Here is a 25,682-nt window from a genome sequence, read left to right on the forward strand (position 1 = left end):
AGATACTGGCAGCTTTGCCGAGGGCAAAGAGAGACGGAAAATGAGAGAGAGTGAAAATGAGAGAGAGTCGAGAGAGAAGAGAGAAAAGCTTGAGCGAAATGATTGATACAGTGGAATAACTCTATCTATTTGGCATAGCTATAATGGGTAAATTGTAGCTATGGAAAGTAATTAAATTAAAAGGTAGTTATCATCCATAAATAGATCTTAGATTTAGCTATGGCAGGTAAATTTTGGATGAAATTCAAAAATAGCCAGATTTACAAGTGGTAATTGAAAAATAGTCACAGTTTCAAAAGTAATCGAAATTTAGCCATTTTTCGTGTAAAGATAAATCTGAACGAAAACACTATTCAAAATCCGAAAAATATTCCAGCATAATATACTGGAGTTCGAATTTTTTACATGTGAACTTCTAGCATAATATACTGGGTTCCAGCATAATAACTGGAGTTCCGGTATAATATACTAGACTTCCAGCATAATATATTGAAGTTCCAGCATAATATGCTGGAAGTTCATACACAGGTGCTCCAATCTCCAGTATATTATGCTGGAACTTTTCGTGTGCTGGAGTGCATAATATGCTGGAAGTTCATACATAGTTGCATCAATCTCCAGTATATTAATGCTGGAATTTTTCGTGTTGTGGCTAGGCGGTGCTATTTTCACCTAAATTTTCCTTAAAAGTTGGTCCATTTGATAAAGGGCCAAGGAGCAGACGGACGTCACGTAAAAATCCGGCCAATTAGTTAAATCGTTGGGATTAAACTTGTACGGTCTTTAAAGCACATTACTAAGATCTAAAGTTTGCTTCCTTGTATGCACATCACTACTTTCTTGTTTTGCCGATGTACGATTTGTGTAGGGTGTCACACTTCCCACTTTAGAGACATAACATTCTTGCAGAGATTTGTCCCACTATTATCTTAAAGATATGAATTCGCTTTAACTTAGTTGAGCTTTATCTCACCGCCTATGTTGATGATTTGTAATTTCATTGAACTAAATTGAATGTTGAAGTTTGCCACTCGCGATGTGATTATTATACCATGTTTACTTTGTAATCACTAGATTCTGAGACTTGCTTCTTTAAATCCGACACCTCTTCTATATTTTGCCATTTCAAATTTGCCCAAGGTGTTAAACCTCAAAACGACAACGGCAAAAGGACTAGGGGTAGAGACCTGATGTTTGGATCAATTTTTCCCTAAAAAAAAATCAAATCAAATAATTCGGTTCTTTAACTATTGGAACCAAATTAATTAAATCGGTTTTTTATCGATTCTGTTTTTGTCGGTTTTTATCGATTTTTCGGTTTTTTATCAGTTTTTTCTTAAATATGAGATATACACTACCAAACACATATTCCGCCTACTACATTTTCAACGTAACATTACCAAACCAATTGCTCTTTGAGAAATCTATCATTTACCAAGATGTATTGATGATAATTGAATAAAATAGTGATGAATAATTTAATTACTCAATTAAAAATTATTTATTTTTAACAAAAAATAAATTCTTGTACTTAGCAAAAGAAAACTACCATTCAAACTAGAATGTAAAAGCAAACAATTAGATTATTATAATAGCAAATAACTAGACTAAAAATACAAACGACTAATTGTACCATAAAATTTTAGAAACTTTATATAAAAATATACATATATATATAGGTGTAAATAATAATTTAAATAGCTACTTCTATAGTCGGTTTGGTTCGATTTTTTCGGTTATTTTTTTTATTTAAACCAAAACCAAACCAAACCTAAAAAGTATTAATTTTTTTGGTCGGTTTGGTTCGGTTTTCGGTTTGGTTCGGGTTTTTATGAACATCCCTATTTGCAATGCAATATCATTTCATGCGGTAAAAGTTTACATTGCCCATCCATTTAGGGGTCGTTTGGTAGGGTGCATAAGAATAATATTGAATATGGTGTATTTGTAATGCTGGTATTAGTTATGCTGACATATTTCTTATCAATTGTTTGGTTTGATGTATTAAAGTATTGCACAATTTCTAAAAAAATTATTTGTTTGCAAAAATACTCTCAAAACCAATCCATTACTTTATCTTTTTAAAAAAAACAGATATGTTGAGGAATGTTTTATATGAAAAATATTTTTAAAAACTTATTTGATTTGCCTACTTATATTGTAGTATAAAATTGAATATTTATTTACAAAAAGAAAATATGCTAAGTATTTATTTATTTATTTACTAGGGATATAATTTTATTTCACTTTCTTGGATTATTTCAAACTTGCATTAATATAATAGCTTATTATAATCAAACATAAATTTTAAAAGACAATTTTATCTTTAACTAAGCTAATGCATGCATTAACACCCATTGCATTGTTAATATCATAGTTTCATATGCATAAGTTATGCATAGGATAATAACTAATGCATAGATTCAAAAAGGATATCCAACAAAGTATTACTAATACATTAAGCTAATGTATGTATTATTTTTATCTAATACATCCTACCAAACGACCCCTTACTACACTTCTGATTAAGTATTTATTATTTACTTGAAGATTCAGTTGTCCGTTGTACTAATCAAAAGTAAAAAGATGATGATGATATGATAATAACCTCTATCAAATAAGGGGGTACAAGCGGGCGGACATATATCGTATGGAACCACTTTGATCTTATTTATCGATTGCCCAAAAGGGACTATGGATACCATTCTGACTAACAAAAAATGAACCCACCACTTCCTTGTGGTGCCTAAACCCGTTGAGACTCGATTCATTTAGGAAAATTAAAAAGGAAGAAGGATCAAAAATAAAATTCTAACTACATTCACACTCTGTTACACTTTGTGTCCATTTATACCCTTACCAATAGCAAACCATCTCTTATTTGACCTTGACCATAACAGAGCTCCAACCTAAAGTATAATGAATTAGCCCCAATAACTTGGGTCTTTTCTCCCAAAGTCCATGGTAAAGCTCCGTTAAATTCAAGGCAAATAGGAGACAATTTGCCAAGAGTATGAATGACACCAATATAACGGAGAATAAATAAAGAGAAAAGAACCAATCATAGAAATCCAGAAATAGATAAAATAAAATCATACTCTTCACATCAGCCAAACTGACTACATTCATGCAGACATAACCTGCTTGATAATTCCAAACGCGAACATAACAGGATAAAAGCTATAAGAGCTGAAAGGAGTACAGAGCCCTTGGAACACATGCTTCTACACAAATACTGAGACAGTGCTTGAACCTCTAATATTCATCTCTGTAAATTCACGAAATGATTACTCCATCACTTAAGATGTTGGGAGATATCTTTAGGCATCACTTTTCCACCACCAATCCCCACATTGATATATGCCGTCAGATGAGATGAATATTGATCCAAATACCATAGAGCAACTACTTTTACAGCTTTATCCGGCGGACATACAGCGAAAAGGAAACAACGACAAATGCCAAAAACTACATAAACCAGGGGACTCACCAACAGTCAGTCTCTGACCGGACCTATCCAGTGTCAGTATGTACTGCTAAATTCTTTTGGATCACTTAAATTTTGTCATTAGATCTAAGATGAACTCCATCGCTCAGCAACCATGAAACAGCCAAGTTATCCATTCTATCAGCCTCTCAGGAGTCGCATACCTTCAACTTGAGATTTCTGCAAGAAAAAAATGGCTCCAATAAATACCTCAACCTCTTTGCCTCTCATCCTAAAGTTATTTTGGGGAAAGAAAGGGGGCGTCAGCATAACAAATTATTTTATTTTATAAAGCAGTATAACAAAGTATAGCACACTGGATGACGCTTTATGTCAGGCTTTTCCTATTTCTGGACATTCGAGAAGAAATGTAAGAGGACACAGAACATTCAATCATATTGGGAAATTGACAGGGTCAATCATCTTTTACAAAAACTGGAAGCAGCGAAATTGATGGAGGAGTAACAAGATGCCACTGTGTGGACACACTGGACAGGCAATAATAATGGTATTTTTTCCGTTAGATCTTATTATGCAAGGCCGCTCGAACAGGATAATACCACAACTAGGGGTGTGGTTTGGTTCGATTTTCATCATAACAAACAAATCCAATTATTTTCAGTTCCGTTTTTCAATTTTTTGTCGGTTATATTTGTTGGCTCGTGAAACAGAAATTCATGATCATTTTCTCCCTAAAAACATCATAATTACCCTGTTTCATAATATCTAACTTTCATTCATATATGTTTTTCAAGCCTAACCAAATTGTAATAATTAGAAAGAATAAAGAAACGACTCCTAAAAGTCTGCAATAGGAATCCAAAATTCGACATGAAATCTAAACAATGAAATGCTTTGTTTACTTTGTTGATGAAATATCTCCAAATCAAAAATATACTCCCTCCGTTTCAATTTATGTGAACCCATTTGACTGGGCACGGAGTTTAAGAAAAGTGAGAAGACTTTTAAATTTGTGGTGTAAAATGAAACACATATATTTTGTGTGGCTATAAATCATTGCATAAAGGTAAATTGTTTCCAAATAGGGAAAGGGGTCATTCTTTTTTGCACGGACTAAAAAGAAAATAGGTTCACATAAATTGAAACGGAGGGAGTATATATATATGAGCTTAATAAATATATATAAGCTTGTGAAAATGAAAGAACAAAGAGATTGAAGTATTTAAAAGACACTTGCTAATTAAGTGACCATATACATTAGAATCAAACATTTAAAAAAACAAAATGGATCCTCTATAATAGCTCTGTTAATGAAATCCGACATATCACGAATATGTCTAGACTAATTTATAAAGAAAAAATCATATAAACTTTTAAATTATTTATAAGAATAAATATATTTACATTGGTCTGGTTCGATTTTTTCTTGTCCAAAACAAAACCAAATACATAACGGTTTTTAAAGTCGGATTTCAATTATTCATGAACACCCCTATTGGTGCATGTGGGGTGGTCTTTATGGTTTTAAGGTTATAATAAAGCAAAACAAGTTTGATTTTGTGCATAAATTTTGAGTCTTTTGTTTATGAATGGTGTCCAAAATGGAGTCTACACTTACATTGCCTTATTATTTATTTGTAATGATATTTACGTGTTTGGTATTATTATTTTTTTGAGAAGGTTATTTACACGTTTGGTATTCTTTCACAGCAATTTGGATGCCATACTTTTAATGGGGAAAAGAAGTATGATCTTGATGTTCCAATAAAGTTTACTACAATGATTTCATGTAAAAATTAAAGCTTTTTACATGAAATTCCTTGGAGGTGATAGAGACAGTCTTGTGTTTTGAAGCCTGATCATGATATCGCCCGATGTATTCTTGGATATCCTATGCTTTCTAACAGTCTGTGGCACAGCGTCGACCACATATTATTCCCAATAAATGTTTCTCAACCATGACAATATTGGCAAGATTATTTTCAAAGATAGATACCTATATGTGTATGATTTCATGCATGGTACAACTCATAAAACAAAAGTTCAAAAAGTGGTTGATGCATATTCTGTTATTATGACTCACCTCTTGCTCTTGACTTTTTTGGCAAAAGAAAAAACATCAAATTGGATAAAGGTCCATAGAAAGGTAAGACATTGGTGGATTCGTTCAATGTCGTTACGGTTGAATACGTTATTCCACATATGGAAAATGCAAGTATCTTCACGGACATTGAATGGATCCACCCCTTTCTTTATACAGACCTTATCCAATTCGATGTCATTCCTTTTTTAACCAAAAAAATCAAGAGCACACAAGGTGTGCGCGATAATAACAGAATAGACAACAACCATTGTACGAACTTTGATTTATGAATTGCACCATACTTCGAATCATACACATATAAGCATTTATTTTTGAAATATAATCTTGTCGGTATCTGATGCCACTGTTCAAACATATTTATTGGGAACAATATGTGATTGACGGTGTGAAAGGACTGTTTCAAAACATAAAATCTCCAAAAATATACTAGACGATTTTATGATCAAGTTTCAATACAATATTGTCTCTACTATTTCCAAGAAATTTCTTATAAAGAGCTTTAATCTTGAGATCAAATAAAGAATCCTTAATAGTGAACTTCACATGAATACCAAGATCATACTTTTCTTTTCTTCTCAAATAATAAAATATGGAATCCAAATGCTATTAAAGAATATCAAACATGTAAATATCTATACTATATTAAAAGCATGAAGGCCCTTAGCGAAATGTCATTCGCCTTTTTTACCCATTAAAAATAGATTTCACACTAGACAAAATAGTCATTTACTTATTTCTCTAATAATTAGTAGGCATTTAATTATTTTCCTAATATTTAAGATTAAATATTTAATTAGTTTTCTAATAATTAGTATTCTTTTAGGTTTAGACGTTTTGAAGTCTTTTTTTCTCCGTTTGGCACAATAAATCCTTAGCCAAAAATAAAATTCTACATATTGCCTTTGAGAACAATTTAGTACAAAAATAACTTCTATCAAGTAGTATCAACTTGACAAAAGTTACGGAATATTCTGCACCGCCTTGTAATGTGATTGGAAATTGATAGATCTATTGTTGAGTCCACATCAAAGTCTAACATACAAAACTATTACATGTACTCTTATCGCAAGTTAGAGTTGGTTTCCTTCAACCAAATCATCAGTACTGATCATTTGGTTCTTGATCAGATTCGTAAGTTCGGCCTTTTTTTTGTGTCTTTAGTTTTCCTTTGCTATTAAGTATAACATTGATTTTTTGTCTATATTAAACTCTTGTGTATTTTTCATATAGAATCAGTGTGTCTTCAAAATATTGATATGCGAAGACGTATTGATTATAGAATTTATTTGCCGGTTGATTCTCTATTTGTTATGGTCTATTAATTCATTAACGTCTATATGTTCTCCAGATTCTTTGAAGCACTTGAGTGAAGATAGTATGTGTATTTTTTTCTTTTTTCTTTTTAATTCTGTGTGTTTTTTTCCTTTTATTTTTTATTTGTATTGATCATGGAATTTTCGAATTCTAAATGTCATGTTTATTTTAAGCATGTTTTAACCTGAGAAAACGTCCCGTCAAAACAAACGCTCAATTATTAAATTTTCTTCCTAAATTTGCTATACAGACTAAACTGATAAAAGGATATTGATAGATTATATAACAATGCTTTACATATAGTGAAAAATCAATAATTACAATTATATTTAATCAAAACTATTTATTGAAGTAAGATAAACAAAATGTATCTAAAGATACTTCCATCACCTAATGAATCGAAATTATAAAGATGAGAGATATTTCATTACCTAATGAATCGAAATTACAAATTTTAAAGATGAGAGATATTTCATTACCTAATGAATTTTAGAATTACAAAGATAAAAGAGAAAGATATTTTTTTGTATAAATTTGTAATGATTAATAGGATACGTCTCAAGCACTACTTTATATCTATTTAGTATAAAATAAAATTAAAATATGGAACATTTTTTAGTTGAAGGTAATGATTAGTGATTGAGAACTGCTCTTGTGGCAGTTTATTCTTTTATTGAGTGATGTATATAGGATCAATATTTATTAGTTTTAGTAACATGTACTATTATTTTGTAACTCAAGCACAATATTTCAATATAATATTTATATGTTTTTAAAAAAGTCTTTTACCACTTGAGATAGTATACACGTGCAACGCGCATATCACAAGACTAGTCAGTCCAAAAAAATATAAAGGCAATGTTACTCCATTTTTAAATCATTCATAAGCAAAACACATTCAGAAGTTACGCACAAAATCAAACATGTTTTGCTTTCTAGTTATAATACAAAAAACCCACCCGAAATCACCTTTAAAAAGCACCAGAAAACCACCCCAACATGCACAACAAAACACCAACCCAGTTAGCAATGGATACACCACAAAGAAATGCACTAGAATTATAAAATGAAAAAAATGCAACAGAAACATCTGAACAATATGCAACACTAGAATTATAGAGAACACTCACCTTACATAAAAACCTAGATTGACAGCCATCCAAAAAAATACACCTTACTAGCAGTGAAAGGTGGTAATTTTTTCAACCTTTTCAATAGAGAGCCTTGTTAGAATGAAAATCTTATTTATGAGGAAATACGCATTACTATGATTTGGAAAGTGAGGGTCCTCACAAAAGTTGCATGTTTTGGATGGATTGCGACTCATGGCGCATGTTTAACTCAAGACAACTTGCAAATAAAAGGGTAAGTGTTGTGTAATAGGTGTTTTTTGTGTGAAGGTCCTCACAAAAGCTCTCACCAGTTGGGGGGGCAGAGAATGGATAATAACATTAATAGTAATAATAATAATCTGGACTATTTGGTTAGCGAGATATCATAGGTGTTTTGGTGGAAAGGAAGAACATATTGCTTTTGTAAAAGATAGAGGTCTTCAGTACTTGTATTTTTTAACAGGGGTGTGAATGAATTAGGGAATCTTTTGGATTTAATTGACTCCTTGAGAGCAGAATAGAGTTGAATATCTCCTTCTTGTACATATTTTATTCCTCCTGGGTACTTTAAAATAATTACTTATCCAAAAAACAATCACTGAACAAACAAAGTGAACCATGTATAATCCCTGGGTTTTTTTGAGAAAGGTATAGTCCCTGGGTTTTCTGAACTATTTTAATGAGTAGACTTCATTTACCTCCTAGACTCCTTGGTGTGCCCGATATATCTACCCCATAAATCCTCTATTACATCACAATGACATGTAAATGGGGCATGCTGGAAGAAAGCCTTTGTAGACTTCCTTTTTGTTTTCAGCATATTAAACCAAGGGCCACAACTACTTTTTAAACAAATAAGCCTTGCAACTATTTATCCATACCAAACTCTGTAATGGATATTTTCCTGGCTAAGCATCTTACATCATTTTGACGTTTGGTGTAACACTTGAATTACCTCACAAGTCACTACTCCCAACCACATTTAAACTTCATTTTATGGGAGGCAAAATGAAACTGGAGAAAGCCCCAAAAAGATAATTAAGAAAAGGTTTGACCACCAGCATGAGAATATCATAATAACTTGATTGAATGACATCAAAATGAGGAAATTGTCAACTACTCAAAGGACGTTCAAGTTCTGCCTAAACTTGTACATAAAATTGAGAGCTAAAAGAGATTATACTCCATTTTAGTTTAAGTAGATAATTATTTAAAAAAATAGTAGATTCCAGAAGATTCTGGTCCTCTTTTGCCCTAAAATAGAACCACTGCAAAACCAATTTAAATTCAGTTCACATTCTCCGAGGTTGAACTAGTCCAGTTTTGAACCAACAATTCATCAAATTGAAAATGGTCATTCGTTGATCATTTCTTTTTAAGCATCGACTTAAAGCAACTGCATATTGCATAGATTAAATCCATACAAAACTGTATAGTTTATACAAATCTAGTCAACTGCACATTGACTTCTGATTCAAATAAATTAGTCATGTATCAAGCAAACCTAGTCAAATGCTTTTAACACATTTTTAATGATAAACAGGTAATAACTTTTAGTGTCCAGGCCAGCCTGCACACACCTCGATTATTACATCGAGTACCTGCTACCTCCACGAACCAGATTAAATGCAAGTAAAAATAAAGTCAAACGATGATCGGCAATTGACACAGACAGAAAATGCATCAGCTCATGTAGCTCAGGACAATAACAAACTGCATACGTGAAGCATACCTGTACAAAAGACTCACCATTGGTACACCATCAACCATGCAGCCAACTGATCACTGGCAATATATAGCCTGATCTATGTGCGGCGGAATTTGCTTGATCTCTGTTCCTAGCTCTTGTTCAATTCGATACCTGTCAGAGACAATCACAGTATCATTAGTTCATTACCAAGTATGTTAACTAAATGACCTTCTATTGCAAAAGAAGGCATACAGATTGAAGCGATCCTCAAATGTAATCAGGTTCACAGCTAAACCAAGATGCCCAAATCTCCCTGAGCGCCCAACCTGCAACAATATATGTAATAAGAAAATAGCACATAAAGAGAGAGAGAAAAATGATTCACTCAGCAAAGATTTGTCATCTATACCCTGTGTAAATACGTCTCTGAATTCTTGGGGAAATCAAAATTTATAACAACATTGACTGCTTGAATATCAATCCCTCTAGTAAACAGATCTGCACTCAACATGAAAGAAAAGGTTACTAAATCGATCAAAAAGATACATTAAACATTACACAATATAATTACAAAGAAGTGCACTTAGTTATCAACTTGGAAAAAAGAGGACTCAAAGAAAATCGGGTGTGAACAATTCAATATCAAGTCAGAATCATCATCTATCAACAGGCACAAGGACAAGACCATCAAGCAATAGACAAGAAATGACAGAGAGTTGAAAAATACCAAGTATAAGAAAGAGATTGACGCAACAACCAAGATAAAAGGGAAACTACACAAACATTCTCAGTTAACTCACCTGGACTAGTTTCAGGAATCAGGGAGGCACCCATAAAAAAGAAAGTGCAAACACACCATAACCTAAGTTGCTCGGACTCGGGTGCGAGTATCTAACACGGGTACGGATCCGAGAGTCGGATTCAGCAAAATCTAAATTTTAAGATCCGGGGATGCGGATCCAGGTATGGATACGGGTGCTAGGATTTGGCTAAGAAAATTCAAAATTATAAATACAGCTATAAATTCTAATATTTCATTCAGAAAGTATCCCTCTTTTCTATGAGAAAGAAACATTTATAAATAGCATAATTAGGTGCCATTCAATTACGTGTCACAAGTAGCATATAGTGGAAAATAAAGGGATCATTTTATTAAGTTACAATTAGAGTCCTTTAGGAACTGCAGTTCTCTGCTTTGTTCACGTCTTTTTGGTCATCTTCCCCAAGACCCCAAGTGTTTTAAAATCTGTTTTATCTTTTATTTTGCGAAATCAAAATCTCAAATTTTCTCCCAAATTTGTCCATGGACTCCGGTCAAAGTATCCGAAGTTGGTTGACCGAATCCCAAACGTATCCCGCACCCGTCCCGTGTCAAGACGGGTTCGGCATCAAAAATGAAGAGTTTGCGCAACTTAGACCATAACTAACAAAGGGTAAATCCAACCACCAACATTGATGACAAGCTGCCCCTTGAAAACCAGCATTAACAACAAAAAATGATAGCAAGTATGAGTACTAGTAGTTTCAAGCAGATGCCATTTATCGTACCAGTACAAACAAGGTTCCTGCAGGCACCATTGCGGAAGTCGTGAAACACTCTGTTCCTGTGATCTTGAAGCATCTTTGCATGGATGTAGAAGCATGAATAGCCTAGCTCTGTGATCTTCTTGGCGAGAAGTTCCACACGGTTCACAGAGTTACAGAAGATAATTGATTGGTTGATTTGAAGCTGCAAAAAGTTTTAAAATGTGTGAATTGCAGCAGATTTCAAAATATCCAAGCAAAGTTATGTTATATACTGACCTTTGAGAATAAAGTGTTGAGGCAGTGAAGCTTCTGCCTTTCTTCTACAAAAGCATAAAATTGTGTTATACCCTTGAGAGTAAGTTCGTCCATAAGGTTGATAACATATGGCTTCTGCAGAAATCTATCTTTGAAGTCCTTGACTGTGACAGGGAATGTAGCAGAGAACATTAAAATTTGACGATTTGCTGGCAAGAAACGAATCAGCTGCACAATGGAAGGTTGGAACTCCGGAGAAAGAAGCTTATCAGCCTGAAGAACATAAGTACACACAAAGATAGAATAACTAGTCATGTTGAGTGTTGTTTTCAGTCGAAACAGAAAGATGCCATATGTGGGAATCAGTCCTTAGGGAGAAATCATTCTGAGAAAGTAATAACATTGTAGGTTCTAAGTGAATAGAATAACCAAACCAGCTTTTTTTTCAAATAAAGTCATGACCGAACTAGCTTATGCTAGCATATTTTCCCACATTAGTTAGAAAAGGAAACCTTACATGCCGCCAGAGACCTTATGTTGACCTTATGTGAAATAGTACTTTATACTAAGGCACTCAAACAATTTTTTGTTATAAGCATGCAGTCGAACAATTAATAGCAAGTTATCATCCTTTCAGTCTTCTCTGTATTCTCTCAAGAAGACAATTGATAAAGATTTAGTTCCACCAAATATAAAGTGGGGAAAAGGGAAGAAGAATTACCTCATCCATGATAAGCATGGAGCAATCTTTCAAAACACATATTCCCTTTCTCGCAAGGTCAAGTATTCTTCCAGGAGTTCCCACTAGTAAATGAACTGGTTGATAGAGTCGCATTATATCATCCTTCAAGCTGGTACCCCCAGTGGTAACCATGACTTCAATGTTTAAGTGCTTCCCAAGTTCTTTACAAACTTGAGATGTTTGAAGAGCCAATTCTCGTGTGGGAACAAGGATAACAACTGCATCAGAGACACCAGACAAAGGTAAAAACACAAGCTAAAACTGAGTGATACAAACTTCATTTCTATGAAGAACAATAAAAAAACAACCATTTCTTTTTTGTTGCAAAGGAGGCTATATCAATCTTTAGGACCAGTAAACCTCATCAATAAAACTTCTTAACCAAAATACAAGCAAGTCATAACAGCAGGTGTATGTTTAACTGAACTGTATATGACAAGAGGGTTGCTGCAAAAGGAGAATTAGTTATAAAACTATCAGCACATGCAAGACTGAGAGAACACTCTCTTTCAAAACCTTTAGATTGCCACAAAGTTTACTCCATTGTTTTACCTATTAGCCTGCAATATAGGACATGATATGCTCCCCCCCTAGGCCATAGTTCATATCTTTCAATACGCGCCATCAAAATGCACCAGTATAAATAACAACTTTCATGAGCCCATTCAACGTGCAACCAACTGAGAAGGAATTGCCATTTATATTTTATCTAGAACTCTAAAATTATGCCAAGTCAAGGTATGAACTTCAGCTACATTATTAAACAAACCAGCCCGAGCTTGAGATGCTGACATCAACACAGACTCGAGCTTAACTAGGTTTAACTCAAGCTCTTCATAATGTAAAAGTATTTTCATGATTGAGTAAGAGTTTGCATTTATGTTAAAAATAAATCATATAAAAAGAGCAAAACTTCCACAAGTTCCTTTTATTACAAGCTTTACATGTTCCCCTTCACAGAATAAGTGCACACTAATGCACTTACATTGAAATTAAATTCAGAAAATTACTCTGCAAAAGAAGTTTGTTTGTGTCATATAGATGCACACATAATGTTTCCATACTGCTATGTTGCAATTCCACTAAGAAACAGGAATGTTTTATAGGGGCCTAAAAGAGCCAAGCTGGCTGAACTCAATTACTAAATGATATGCCATGTATTCGAACCAATAAAGGGTTCACAAAATAACTATGAAATGCTTGTAAGAACCTTGAATGGCGTTGACGTCCTGATCAATTTTTTCCAATGCCGGAATGCAGAAAGCAGCAGTTTTCCCAGTTCCATTTTTGGCCCTAGCCAAAATATCACTCCCAGTAAGAGCGATTGGGATACTTTCTTCCTGGATAGGAGATGGTCTCTCAAAACCCTTCTCATAAATTCCCATAAGCAATTCACGCTTAAGAAAATAGTCTTCAAATTCATTTCCCTTGGTCGCTGTCACATCCTACCAGAAAAATAAATGGTTAGCACAGCAACTAAGGTAAGTCCAAAGGAGACAAAGAAACATAGGTGCAAACGCAGAACAATGAGAAATGTCTTCCTATAAAATAGTTTACAATCACCACCATAAAATGAAACCAAAAAATGCAATGATAAACAAACCAACTTAATGAACATGAGGATAACAAATCAAGATATGCAGAAACCAAAATATCTAGGTGAGGCATTACTGATGTTACATTTTTTTTTTGATTTGCACCGGGTGTCCGAGTCTCTTTGAGCCCCCGACTAATCCCGGGGGTGCACAGGCCCTCGGCAAGGAGTTTCCCGCAAGTGCACCACGGTTAATTCAGGTTTTACCCAGTCCGATGGCCCTCAGAAATTGTTTGCACCCAGTGGGTTTCGAACTTGAGACCTTGAAAGGGAGCAAACCCCAAGGCTCAAGTCAATTACCACCAGGCCAACCCCTGAGGGTTACTGATGTTACATTAACCTAGTATTAAAAGAATATAGAAAATTAATAGTGTAGAATCATAATATCCCCAACATATAAACTGCTAAATATCACATAAATAGCCCTTGCATGCAAAATATGACACGCCACAAGAAAGAGCAAAAATTGCAGGACTCCTGGAACAGAAATTCCTGACTTCCCACAACTCTACAGAAGCAACTTGTTATTGCTATTCCACTAAAACTGGCCACTTGCACTCTTAATCAATGCCAAGCCTCTTTGCACAAGGGCACTTAACAAGTTTTCAGGAACACAATTACAGAGATGAAAGATGAAGATGGTATAGTTCATAGACACCATACAGGAAAATAAGAAGGTACGACATGACTAAGGGAAAACCTCATAAGTAAACTGAAGAATACACTATATACTAAAAGAATGACAGCAGCTTTAGCTTTGTTAGAAGTTTAAGAGGGTATTTGGGTATATATTGATCTGTGTCAACTGCTTAAACTGCTTGAGATGGGGCCCCTTTATTTATCATTTCAGATCTGCGACACGCCCAGCCCTTATGAGCAGCATGAATCTTTTTCCTGGACAAAAGATGTAGAAACATTTTGTTTATGCAGCACAGTGAGACTCAACCACATGACTGATCAACTACCATGTTGAATGGTGCGAACTGTCTCATTTAAAAGTTTAAATGGTTAGATAAGGCAATGTTATCAAAGGTGGAAAGCACAGGAAAGAGCTAAGTGTCAGCTCAAACTTTAAGCCCAAAGCCTGGGTAAAAGCTAAGGCAAGAGAAAATATTAAATGTGTGTATGTAATGCAAGAAAAAATAAACATAAATACAAACATTTATATGCACCAAAGAATTGAGAAACTGCAACCAATCGGAATACATAAAGTAAAGATTATGTCAATTAAGTTTAAATGTCACCTCAAATTTCTGAATTAGATGCAAGATTCAAAATCAGATGAGTGACTAGTTTTCTTTTACAAAATTTACAATTTCCTATTTCGAATCACCAACAAATTATCAATTAAGTTTCTCAACTTAGTATATCAATTTTTCTATTTATTATCTAGAGTTGTCCTCTTTAAGACAGAGCCATGGGCGTTGAGATGTGCACAACAATGCACTAAACTGCCAGTTAGACGAGGCAAAGCATCTAGCCTATTTTATACTGAGATTCAAGGCTCAGATGTGCCTTAAGCAGCCCTTTTACAACACTAAGAAAGGGGAATTATTCTCTATCATTGACTTCACCTAAACTTGACCATTTGTTTTGCATAGCGGTGGTGGTCGAGCGAAATTGCACACACCTCAACCTTCCACTGGATGACTGCTAGTTTGCCACCTCCCACCAACAGAAATACTGGGTAACTTTGTGCACAAAGACTTAAGCAGATGGAAAGAGATCACCTAGTGTTTTTGGCGTTATCACTAACTTCACCTAAACTTGACCATTTTTTGGATAGAGGTGGTGGTCGAGCAAAATTGCACAAACCTCAACATTCCACTGGATACTTGCTAGTTTGCTACCTCCCACCAGCACAAGTACTGGGTAACTCTGTCCACGAACTTATACAAATGGAACAAAATCACCTAGTGTTGTTTGTCTTTATTGGAATTTGAATCCTAGTCCCCAAGGTTTGCATGCACTTCATTGATCACTCGGCTACACTCTTGGGTGCTAAATTTGAACATTTTTACAAACCATGTTTCAACTTTTTATCATGAACTAAAGACTTAATAGAGAAGAGAGCCAAAATAAAGTCAGAATATGGCAAAAGCATCCTTCATACGAATGAGCTTTGAGCTTTTTCTTTCTGAAGCAAAGATCTAAGATTGTTACTTGAATTTTCAAGATGTGCCTGTCATATATCAAACTATAGATAGCAGGTTACAACCTTGAGAGGCTGCATCCAGTGATGTCACATTTTGTATACATGTCAATGATGATTTTAAGGATGATCCTAACTGAGGTTGTCTCCGAACTTCACATCAACTTCTCAAAAGATTCTCTCTTTCCGGTAAATCCGTTGTCAAACATTCACCAGTTGGTTAGCATCAAACAGTGTAACATTGCTTCTCTTTCCCACGATTTATCTAGGATTTCCTTTGGGGGAAAAGCACAAATCCATCAACATGTGGAATGGGGTTCTCGAGAAGATGGGGAAAAAAAGGTTGGCAAACTGAAAAAGGCAGTATTTACCCTTCGGGGGAAGAGTCACTCTCATCAACAGTTTTTTGATGCTCTTGCTACCTACACCATGTCTCTCTTTCAAGAACCGATGTCAATCTTAAAGCGTATGGACAGGCTGAGAAGAGATTTTCTATGGAAAGGTAACAAGCAGGGCAAACCTCTGTCTCATCAAATAGGAAGAAAGGGGTCTTGGTATTAAGAACATGAAGTGGTATTGGAGATTCAATAGGGAGAACGCCCTATGGAGAGATTACTGGCTGGAAAAAAACACTTTGAGTAATTCTTGGAGTCAAATGCACCTCGTGGTAAGTTTGGAAGCATATCCATTCTTATGGAGGCAAATTCTCAGACAATTCTGATTTTTTACTTGGAAATGGTATGAAAAATATATTTTCGGAAGATGCTTGGTTGGGTCTCTCACCCTCAGAGATCAATTTCATGATATCTATAGCATTTCTTCTCTTCACAATGCCGTGGTAGCTGATTTTTCCACTTTACAAGGCTAAGATCTTTTTCTTCAGAAGGAATTTAAATGATTGGGAAGTTCAAAGAACTCATTTTGAGGAAACAAAAATCAGATTCTATAATTTGGTAAGGACAGTCAAATGGCCTCTTTTCTGTGAAACCTTGTTACAAGCTATTAAATACTCACGACACAGTGGCATCTATCCATCAAAGAGCATCTGGGATGATAATGCCTGAAAGTCTCAAGTTTCTCTTGGTTAGTGGGTGGCCACCCAAAAAAGAGGCTTTCAGATTTGTAGTAGATGTCCTCTATGTGAAAAACATTCCGAAGATGTCAAACACCTTTTCCTTGCAACAACAATAACTACGCCTTTGTCCTAAACAAAGTTGGGGTATCCTTACTTCTTTATTTAATAAGTTCAACTCATATCATCATCATGCCAAAACAAAATAATAGTAGTGAAAATAACTTTTTTATAAATAACACGAGTAATAATATAAAAAAAATAGTAATATTCAAAGCTTATTCTTAGCTAGTATGTATCACCTATATAGATCTTTTTCTTCCATTGTGCCCTATCTTTAGCTAAGTTTGCATTGATTCCAAGGATTTGTAGGTTTTTTGAAACAACTTTTTTACATGTGATTTAAGGTCTACCTCGTCCCATTTTAACACCTTCATTTACCATAGTTTCACACCTATGGACCGGTGCATCTGTCGGGCGACCACAGAAAAAAACACCTTATTACTATCCAAAAAAATACAACCTAAAACTAACTGAAAACATTGCCGTAGTACAATCACTCCAGAAGCTTAACCATAGAAGGCTAGTTCTGCTCCTACCGGAGCAAACTCTCCATCACCTAAGTTATCAACAGCACCTCCAACCCAAACCGGTCTTGGAACACAAACCTCACCCAGGCGAGTAAATCAAAAGATGCTTGCACTTACAAGATCCCTCCCAATATATATTTCCCAAATACTGTTATGGATACTGCTTTAAGTGACATCACTTTGGATGCTCAAACACAAACAACAGAAGGCTTAAATTCATAATATTCTTATTCCTTAGCTACATATTCTTTCTTTTTTTATTTGATAACCGAGAAATCCAAAAGGGTCGGTGGGACATGGTTCGAATTTTATAAATAATCCATATTTTCTTAGCTATATATTCCGACAACATCCATGACCAAAAAAATGATAAGGCCACAGTCCTGGACTGGCAACTAAAGAGGGGGGGGACCAGGCATTCTATGTAAGTTGGACATAAAGAAAGCCTTTGATCAATTAAATTGGGTGTATCTTATCTCAATACTCAGTCAGATGGGGTTTGGCAACAGGTGGATCAAATTTAATATCTCCACGGTCAAGTATTCGATCATAGTCAACAGAAGCCCGGTTGGTTTCTTCTCACCACAAAGAGGTTTGAGGCAGGGAGATCCCCTCTCTCCCTTCCTATTCATATTTGCTATGGAAGGGTTAAGCAGAATGTTAGACAAGGCCAAACGACTACAATGGATAAGAGGATTTGATGTGGGAGTTCAGAACAATATCAATATCTCTCATTTGCTATATGTTGATGACACTCTGATTTTATGTGGTACAGACAAAGATCAGGTGCTTCATCTAAATCTAACTCTTCTTCTTTTTGAAGCACTTTCAGGTTTAAATATCAATATGCTCAAGAGTGTGATCTATCATGTCAATGAAGTTCATAATTTGGAGGAGCTAGCAAGAATTCTGGGTTGTAATATTGGCACACTTCCTACCACGTACCTGGGCCTACCATTGGGAGCAAAGCACAACTCTTCAACAATATGGAACGGGGTCATTGAGAAATTTGAGAGAAGATTAGCCTCCTGGCAGATGCAATACCTTTCAATGGGTGGTAGACTCACACTAATCAATAGTGTCCTAGACAGCATTCCCACATACTACATGTCACTACATCATATGCCCAGCAAAGTGTTAAATCAGTTGGACAGGATAAGGCGAAATTTCCTTTGGGAAGGGAATAGCACTGAGCATAAGTTTCACTTGGTGAAGTGGAAAAAGGTCATCCTCCCAAAACACCAAGGAGGATTGAGAATCAAGGACCTGGCAATTCACAACAAATGCCTACTGATGAAGTGGCTTTGGAGGTACACACAAGAGGAGCAACCTTTGTGGAAGATGGTGGTCAATGCTAAGCACGGAACTCAAGGCAATTGGTACACTAAACTCACAAGAGCACCCCATGGTGTGGGAGTGTGGGAGTGTGGGAGTGTGGGAGTGTGGAAGTGCATACGCAGATTTTGGGAGGAATTCTCTGATCACCACCACCTTACATTTGGGAATGGACAACAAATCAAATTTTGGAAGGATAAATGGTTTGGGAATTCAGCCCTAAGGACTGACTATCCTAACCTGTTCCAGATTGCAAGTGATCCTGACTCTACAATCATTCAAAATAAGGATGGCCCCATTTGGAATGTTACTCTAAGAAGGAATTTACAGGACTAGGAGGTTTCTGATTATGTTCGACTGCTAGAGGCACTACTTGGCGTCACACTAAATGAGCACATCACATATAAGTTCAGATGGGGAGGAACAAGTGATGGTAGGTATTCTGTGAAGGTAGGGTACAAGCTGCTAATGGCTAGAAATGGAATTACCGATCTTTGGCCATGGAAATTAATATGGAGAACCAGATTACCACCCAAGGTCATCTGTTTCAGCTGGACTGCACTTTATGAGGCATGTTTGACTCAAGAGAACCTTGTCAAAAGGAACTTCCAGTTAGTAAATAGATGCTACATGTGTCAAAGGGATGCAGAAACCAACAACCACCTATTCCTACATTGTAGAGTTGCAGCAGATATTTGGAGCATGTTTTGCTCTGTTTTTGGTATTAGCTGGGTTATGCCTCACAACATGAAGGAGGCATTTCAGAGCTGGGGCAGCTGGAAAGTTGATAAAACCATCAAGAATATCTGGAAAATGATACCTGCTTGTATTTGTTAGAGCATATGGAATGAAAGAAATAGAAGATGCTTTGATGGACTTTCAACTCCTAAGTACTACACCCTAAAAGCTAAATGCCTTTTGTTTTTATTTAGCTGGGCAAATGTTTCCCCCGTAGATTCCCCCGACACATTTGTGAACTTTGTTAGCTTTTTGTATCTAAGTTAGCATTTATGTAGTAAGCTAAGAGGTGGTCTTTTTTTTGCTTTTTGAAGCTTTTATGCTTCTGCTTCTTGTAATATTTTGCATCTTCTTGATGATATCAATGAAGCCAATTATTTCATCAAAAAAAAAAAATGATAAGGCCAAAGAAAAAATTATGAGATGTTTCTATAACCACATTCTTTAGCAAGTACCACTTCATTTTACTACATTTAATTTATGAAACAGCCAAAGTGAACATAAAGTCTGAGTTACACAAAAGAAAAAATTTTAAACATGATTTCTAGGAAGAATAAGAACGAATATGGCTTTAACAGTGTGATCATCAAGAGAATAAATCAAGATAAATTCAACTAATAGCATATAGGTTGACAAATGCAAGTTACCTCTGTCCTGTATCGAGTATCAGGTGCTGGGATGTTCAACCTCGCCTTCCAGTCTTGTGAACTAGAGAAGAGGAAAAAGAGAAGATTTAGCTCTCCATTTTAAGGTTTAAACCATGTTCATCAGCATAGTTGATAAAATAAACCAGACACATGAAACATATAATCCCAAAAACCTTCCTAACATTATAGACAAGTGTTAAACAGTTGGACTTCGAGGAAAGATGTTTCATCCCCAACTAAGAATCAGAATTATACATCATTAGAAGCTAAGTTCCCTCGAAAGTGAAGACACCCCTTTGCCTAAGGCCCTTATGGCTCGGCATTAGTGACTTGTGTCAGATGAGCAGACTTCACAAGATTATTTCCCCCCCCCATCCGAACATTCCTATTGTCTGCAGGAATCATATCGAGATTCACAACCAACTCTTTCTCCATTGTCCCACAGTTCACAAGATGCAAGGACATGTAGCCTTAATTTTGTGACATGGGTATCTAAGCATTGCAAGCTCTTGTATTGCTGAGCCCAATTTGTTGCATTTAAACAAACAGTGTAAAATCTATGAGAAACAACATTCTTCATTTACGAGAAAGCAGTTCCAACAACCATATGACTAGCTAAAGCACTCTGTCCATGAAAAATGACACATGTCAATATCTTGTGAACCTTATACAGCCCTGTCTAATCACATTTGCATCCTAAAGTGTCAACTATTAAGCTGTCTTTAATGCCAGAATTATTTAAGACTTGTGAATTAGCAAAATCTAAGTAAAGCCAGCAAACAGTAAACTCACTCAAGATTGAGCTCGGTGAAGGTACGTATTCATGGACCAAGCTTATCCTAACCTGAAAATAGAACACTCTCTACCTCCATCGTTAACCCCCTTTTCTCGAAGCTCAAAGTTGATCCCAACCACAAGTTTAAGACTTGTGAATTAGCTAAATTAAGTAAAGCCAGCAAACACTAAACTCACTCTAGAATGAGCTCGATGAAGTACTCATGGACCAAGCTTATCTAAAGTTGAAAGTAGAACACTCTTACCTCCATCATTAACCCCACAACAACAACAACAACAACCCAGTAGAATCCCACGAGTGGAGTCTGGGAGGGTAGAGTGTACGCAGACCTTACCCCTACCCCGAAGGGATAGAGAGGTTGTTTCCGGGAAACCCTCGGCTCAGAGATAATAGATCCGTAACAACAACAGAAACCAGAAAAGTAGTATCAGCATCGTAAAATACAGCAAATAAATGGAAAGGCCAAAATATGAAAGACAGAAAAAATGTGAAACACAATAAAAACCGCTAGCAGTTCTAGACAAAACACTATCAGACTAGCCAGCGCAACGAGGGAAACGCTCGACTACCCCCTTACCTACAACCCTAATGCTCGACCTCCACACCTTCCTATCATTAACCCCCTTTATCGAAATTTAAAATTGATCACAATTCCCAACCACAAGCTTTCAAGCGATACACACTAATACTATGTCAGTATCCATGTATATTGTTCTATATAGAGCGATTTAACTCCCCAACAGGGAGAGCAGATGGTGGGCATCTCCCTCAACAGGAAGGGAAACAAGAGAGTACTCCAGTTTCTATCATTTCACATAGCACACTTTCTGCAGTCCGTTTAGGAGGGTCTGGGTACTCAAGATATCTCATCATGGGTTTTCATCCTCAGACATATGGGCAAGTAGAGAGGACTATTTAGATGCTCTAGGACATGTTGCGACCATGAGTTATTGATTTCTGGATAATCGGTGATACGATCCTGGAAAGCACAGATAGGTTTTACCTGTTTCTACTTACCAGGCTATCAGTACACTGAAATATTTCTACCTGCAATTACAACTTTCCTGTAATGCACCCTAGTAAAAGCTCAAAACTAATTTAAACAAAGAGGATTAAGTACAAATTTTCAATGATGACACCCACTAAATCATTAATTCAACTAAATTCCCACAATTATCTCCAATTTAAAAATTCTAATTTGTATACTATTTTTGTATGAACAACTACCCTATCTTAATTTAGTAGAAAGATTCCAATCCTACCACAAACTAACCAACCGAAACTTGACAATGTCATCCATATGTTTCAAACAGAAGTCAAATTCAGCCTAAACTTAAACTCGTCGAACAAACATTCTCCATATGCAGGGTAGAGGACCCAAGTAGGGGAACTAGGTGTGGTCCAAACTTTATACATATCGCTCAAAATATTACTCCTTCCGTCCCATTTTATGTGAAAGTGTGTCAAAAAGGGGAGACAGAGGGGAGTAATAAATATTCATGTGACTCTCTTTCCTTTTTAGTATATCCCAAGAAAATAACATATTTCTATATTAGAAAATAACTTACTTTAAACTTCTCATTATAACTTTAATGAGATTATTTATAGCCACAAAAATATCTACAACTTTTTTGAGATCACAAATTTCAAAAGTCATTCTTCCTTTAAACTTCGTGTCCAGCCAAACATTGTCACAAAAAAAAGATAACTATAGTACTATTTATTTGATATTATCTCCTTTTTACTTTGTTCCAAGGAATGATATATTTTTATATTTACAAATCATCTAACTTTAAAATCCTCATTTTATCTTAATAAGATGATTTGTAGGCACACAAATGTTTATGGTTTATTTCAGACCACAGTTTCAAAAGTCTTACTTTATTTCTTAAACTCTTTATCGGTCAAATACCATTACATAACATAAACTGGGACGGAGGAAGTATTAAATATTTTTTACCAACTTCACACCCTTTTCACATAAGGGTAATGAGTACGAGAGAGGTGTGGGTGAAAAAGAATGAACCCCATAATTTCTACACATAATATGTGTGTTTGAAAAGCCACTAATAATATTTCAACAAATATTAAATTCGGAACTCATATTTTCAAAAGTACGATGTGTTCTGTCCTAAGAATTAAAAAAAATTGCACTTGTCAAGCTTAAATCTTGAATCTGCCTCTGAGTACCAGCAGTACTATTCGCCTCACTAACAGATGCTTAAAAATCTGAGTGGATCCGAACATATGGACACACAAAAACAAATAAATAAAGAAAGAAAGAAACAACTACCTCTGGTCAAGTGCTTCAGATTGAACAGTTTTTTCAACCTCATCGATCGACGAATCAGACGCCGCCAACTGTTGGCTCCTTCTGAGCCATTGCTGCTGCTGTGTTATCTGTTGTTGGTTCTGATAATGCTGCTGCTGGTGCTGCTGCTGGTGATTCATCGGATTTCTCTGCACATACTGCTGCTGAGGGTTTCTTTGTTGAAAATTAGGGTTTGCGTTAGGGTTAGGGTACATGTTTCCGCCGCCACGTCCTCCGCCACCGCCTCCCATTCCCGGCGGCGGATATCTTCCCCCTCTCGGATTCATCGCCAATGAAGAAAAAACCCTAAAAATTATAACGAGCGTAAAATTTGATGAAGTGAAAATGAATTAGTAATATAACACTATGAATATGAAGAATATTTGGTGAATCAGACGAAATTGTGAAGAAAATTTTAGTGAATTGGATGAAATCTTAGGGGAAATAATTGCAGGGATCGTGGGCCTAGGGCGTAAAAGAGATTTGTTAAAATTGCAAGAGAGGTCACTTCATTTATACCTTTTTATGGAACGGGCGGATTTATACTTGTTATAATTGTAATAAGGGTCTCCAATTTAAAGTGAAATGCAAGTAGAGCCTTATGGGTTGTTTGGTTGGTGTTTTAGAAGATATATAATAATCTTGACATAAGAATAAGCCTTAGTTAATACTTAATACACCTTGTTAGCTTGGGATTTGAGGAGCTTTAATCTCTACATAAAAAATAAAATTAATTAATGCAATGTTTGGTTTTTCCTTTTTGTTCTCGTCATAAATAATATGTGTGTAAGTTATGTTTATATTTTATTACTTTAAGTGAGATAGAATGTGGAATAAAAATAAAAGTATTAATAATACATAAATTAAAATGATAAATTTTAACCTTCATAATAGTAAGAAAAAAAGTTTTGTTTAAAAAGTAAACAAATATGTTAAATTATCTATTGTATACTATTTTGTAATAGAGCAAACTAACAATTTGACAAGAAAGATTTCTGCATTATACCTTGCATTACTCATTTTTATATTATTAATCTTTACATTACAATTCTATACAACTTTCCTCTAAACCAAACAACGCTATCGTAGGAGAGCTTAATTTATTGTCTCCAATAATCAAACACAACATTTTTTTCTTTTAGCAGCCAAACTCTCAAAACCTGTGGACGTACTACAATTTTCTTTTTGCAAAGATGGGGCGGGGGTAGTAGAGATAATTTATAGTGGCTAACTTAAAATGTAAGGTTATGATTGAACCACTATAAAATGATTATCAGTGTGTGGTTGCTAAAAGACAGAGCATATTAGGTATAAATTATTTGAGGCATGATAATTTATTCAAATAATAGATAAGTATCAATTTTTGCGTACTTATCATTTTTTAGTGGGTTGCTCTGATGGTAAGCACCCTTCACTTCCAATCAAGAGCTTGTGAGTTCGAGTCACCCCAAGAGTAAGGTGGGGAGTTCTTGGAGGGAAGGATGTCGAGGGTCTATTGAAAACAGTCTCTCTACCCCAGGATAAGGGTAAGGTCTGCGTACACACTACCCTTCCCAGAACCCACTAATGGAATTATACTGGATCGTTGTTGTTGTACCATTTTTCAGTGGTTGACTTAACAAATCAAAAGGCTACTTCTTAGTTCTTGTGCACTCCCTTGTTGACTTTGGTCAAAGAGTATATTTCAAGATAGAAGCAAAACATAGAAGATAAGTCAAGTACGAGAATCTTGAAGATTTGGAGAGTAAAATTTTTATTCAAAATACTGACACAGCTTTATGTTTTGGAGTTTATATATGGAGGTTGGTTGAATAGCTTCTTTAATTTTTTGAATTATTCATTTTCTTAAGCTTTATGTTTGAATCATTCTATGTGTGGTTAATGGAGATGGCTGATATTCTTTATTAGATGATGATTTAACGCAATTTATATTAGTCATGCATAGTATTTTGATCTAAGATCTTAGTTCTTTCGTTTTTCAGCAATGAGATATTCTTCAATAGAGCTTAAGGTTCAAAATATAAAAAATCTAAATGTTTTCGATTTGGTTCGAGTTAATTCATCTTTCATGGCTACATATGTTTTCGGCTAAGAAATGAAATATCAGTGCCAAAGAAAGGGATTTCTAAAAGCTGATACATATACTCATTAGTTTGAAGTGGAGATTATGAGGAGATAATAGAAGAACCTGTGGAACGTAGTTTTGTCTTTTTTAATATTCCTGAATCAAAATCTCCGCATCCAATTGCAATTGT

The 25,682-nt window shown here is 35.2% G+C and overlaps 1 protein-coding gene across 2 annotated transcripts; it reads right to left on the minus strand.

Moving 5' to 3' along the window:
• Positions 1-3,061: 3,061 nt before the first annotated feature.
• On the minus strand, positions 3,062-23,923 carry LOC104104581 (DEAD-box ATP-dependent RNA helicase 8-like). Of its 2 annotated transcripts, none has more exons than XR_688159.4 (10): positions 23,410-23,923; positions 20,321-20,381; positions 13,403-13,637; positions 12,172-12,410; positions 11,472-11,723; positions 11,217-11,397; positions 10,078-10,166; positions 9,921-9,994; positions 9,711-9,839; positions 3,062-3,667 (listed from the first exon to the last, which is right to left on the minus strand). XR_688159.4 is itself a non-coding variant. In XM_009612712.3 (10 exons), the coding sequence occupies exons 1-9, from the start codon at positions 23,712-23,714 to the stop codon at positions 9,761-9,763; spliced, it is 1,515 nt and encodes a 504-aa protein (XP_009611007.1). In that variant the 5' UTR covers positions 23,715-23,923; the 3' UTR covers positions 3,062-3,667; positions 9,728-9,760. The 2 variants fall into 2 exon arrangements, 1 of the variants encoding a protein (XP_009611007.1); XM_009612712.3 differs by having other exon boundaries at positions 9,728-9,839.
• Between the last annotated feature and the right edge of the window lie 1,759 nt (positions 23,924-25,682).

The sequence above is a fragment of the Nicotiana tomentosiformis genome, chromosome 8, assembly GCF_000390325.3.
Source record: "Nicotiana tomentosiformis chromosome 8, ASM39032v3, whole genome shotgun sequence".
Lineage (NCBI taxonomy): Eukaryota > Viridiplantae > Streptophyta > Magnoliopsida > Solanales > Solanaceae > Nicotiana > Nicotiana tomentosiformis.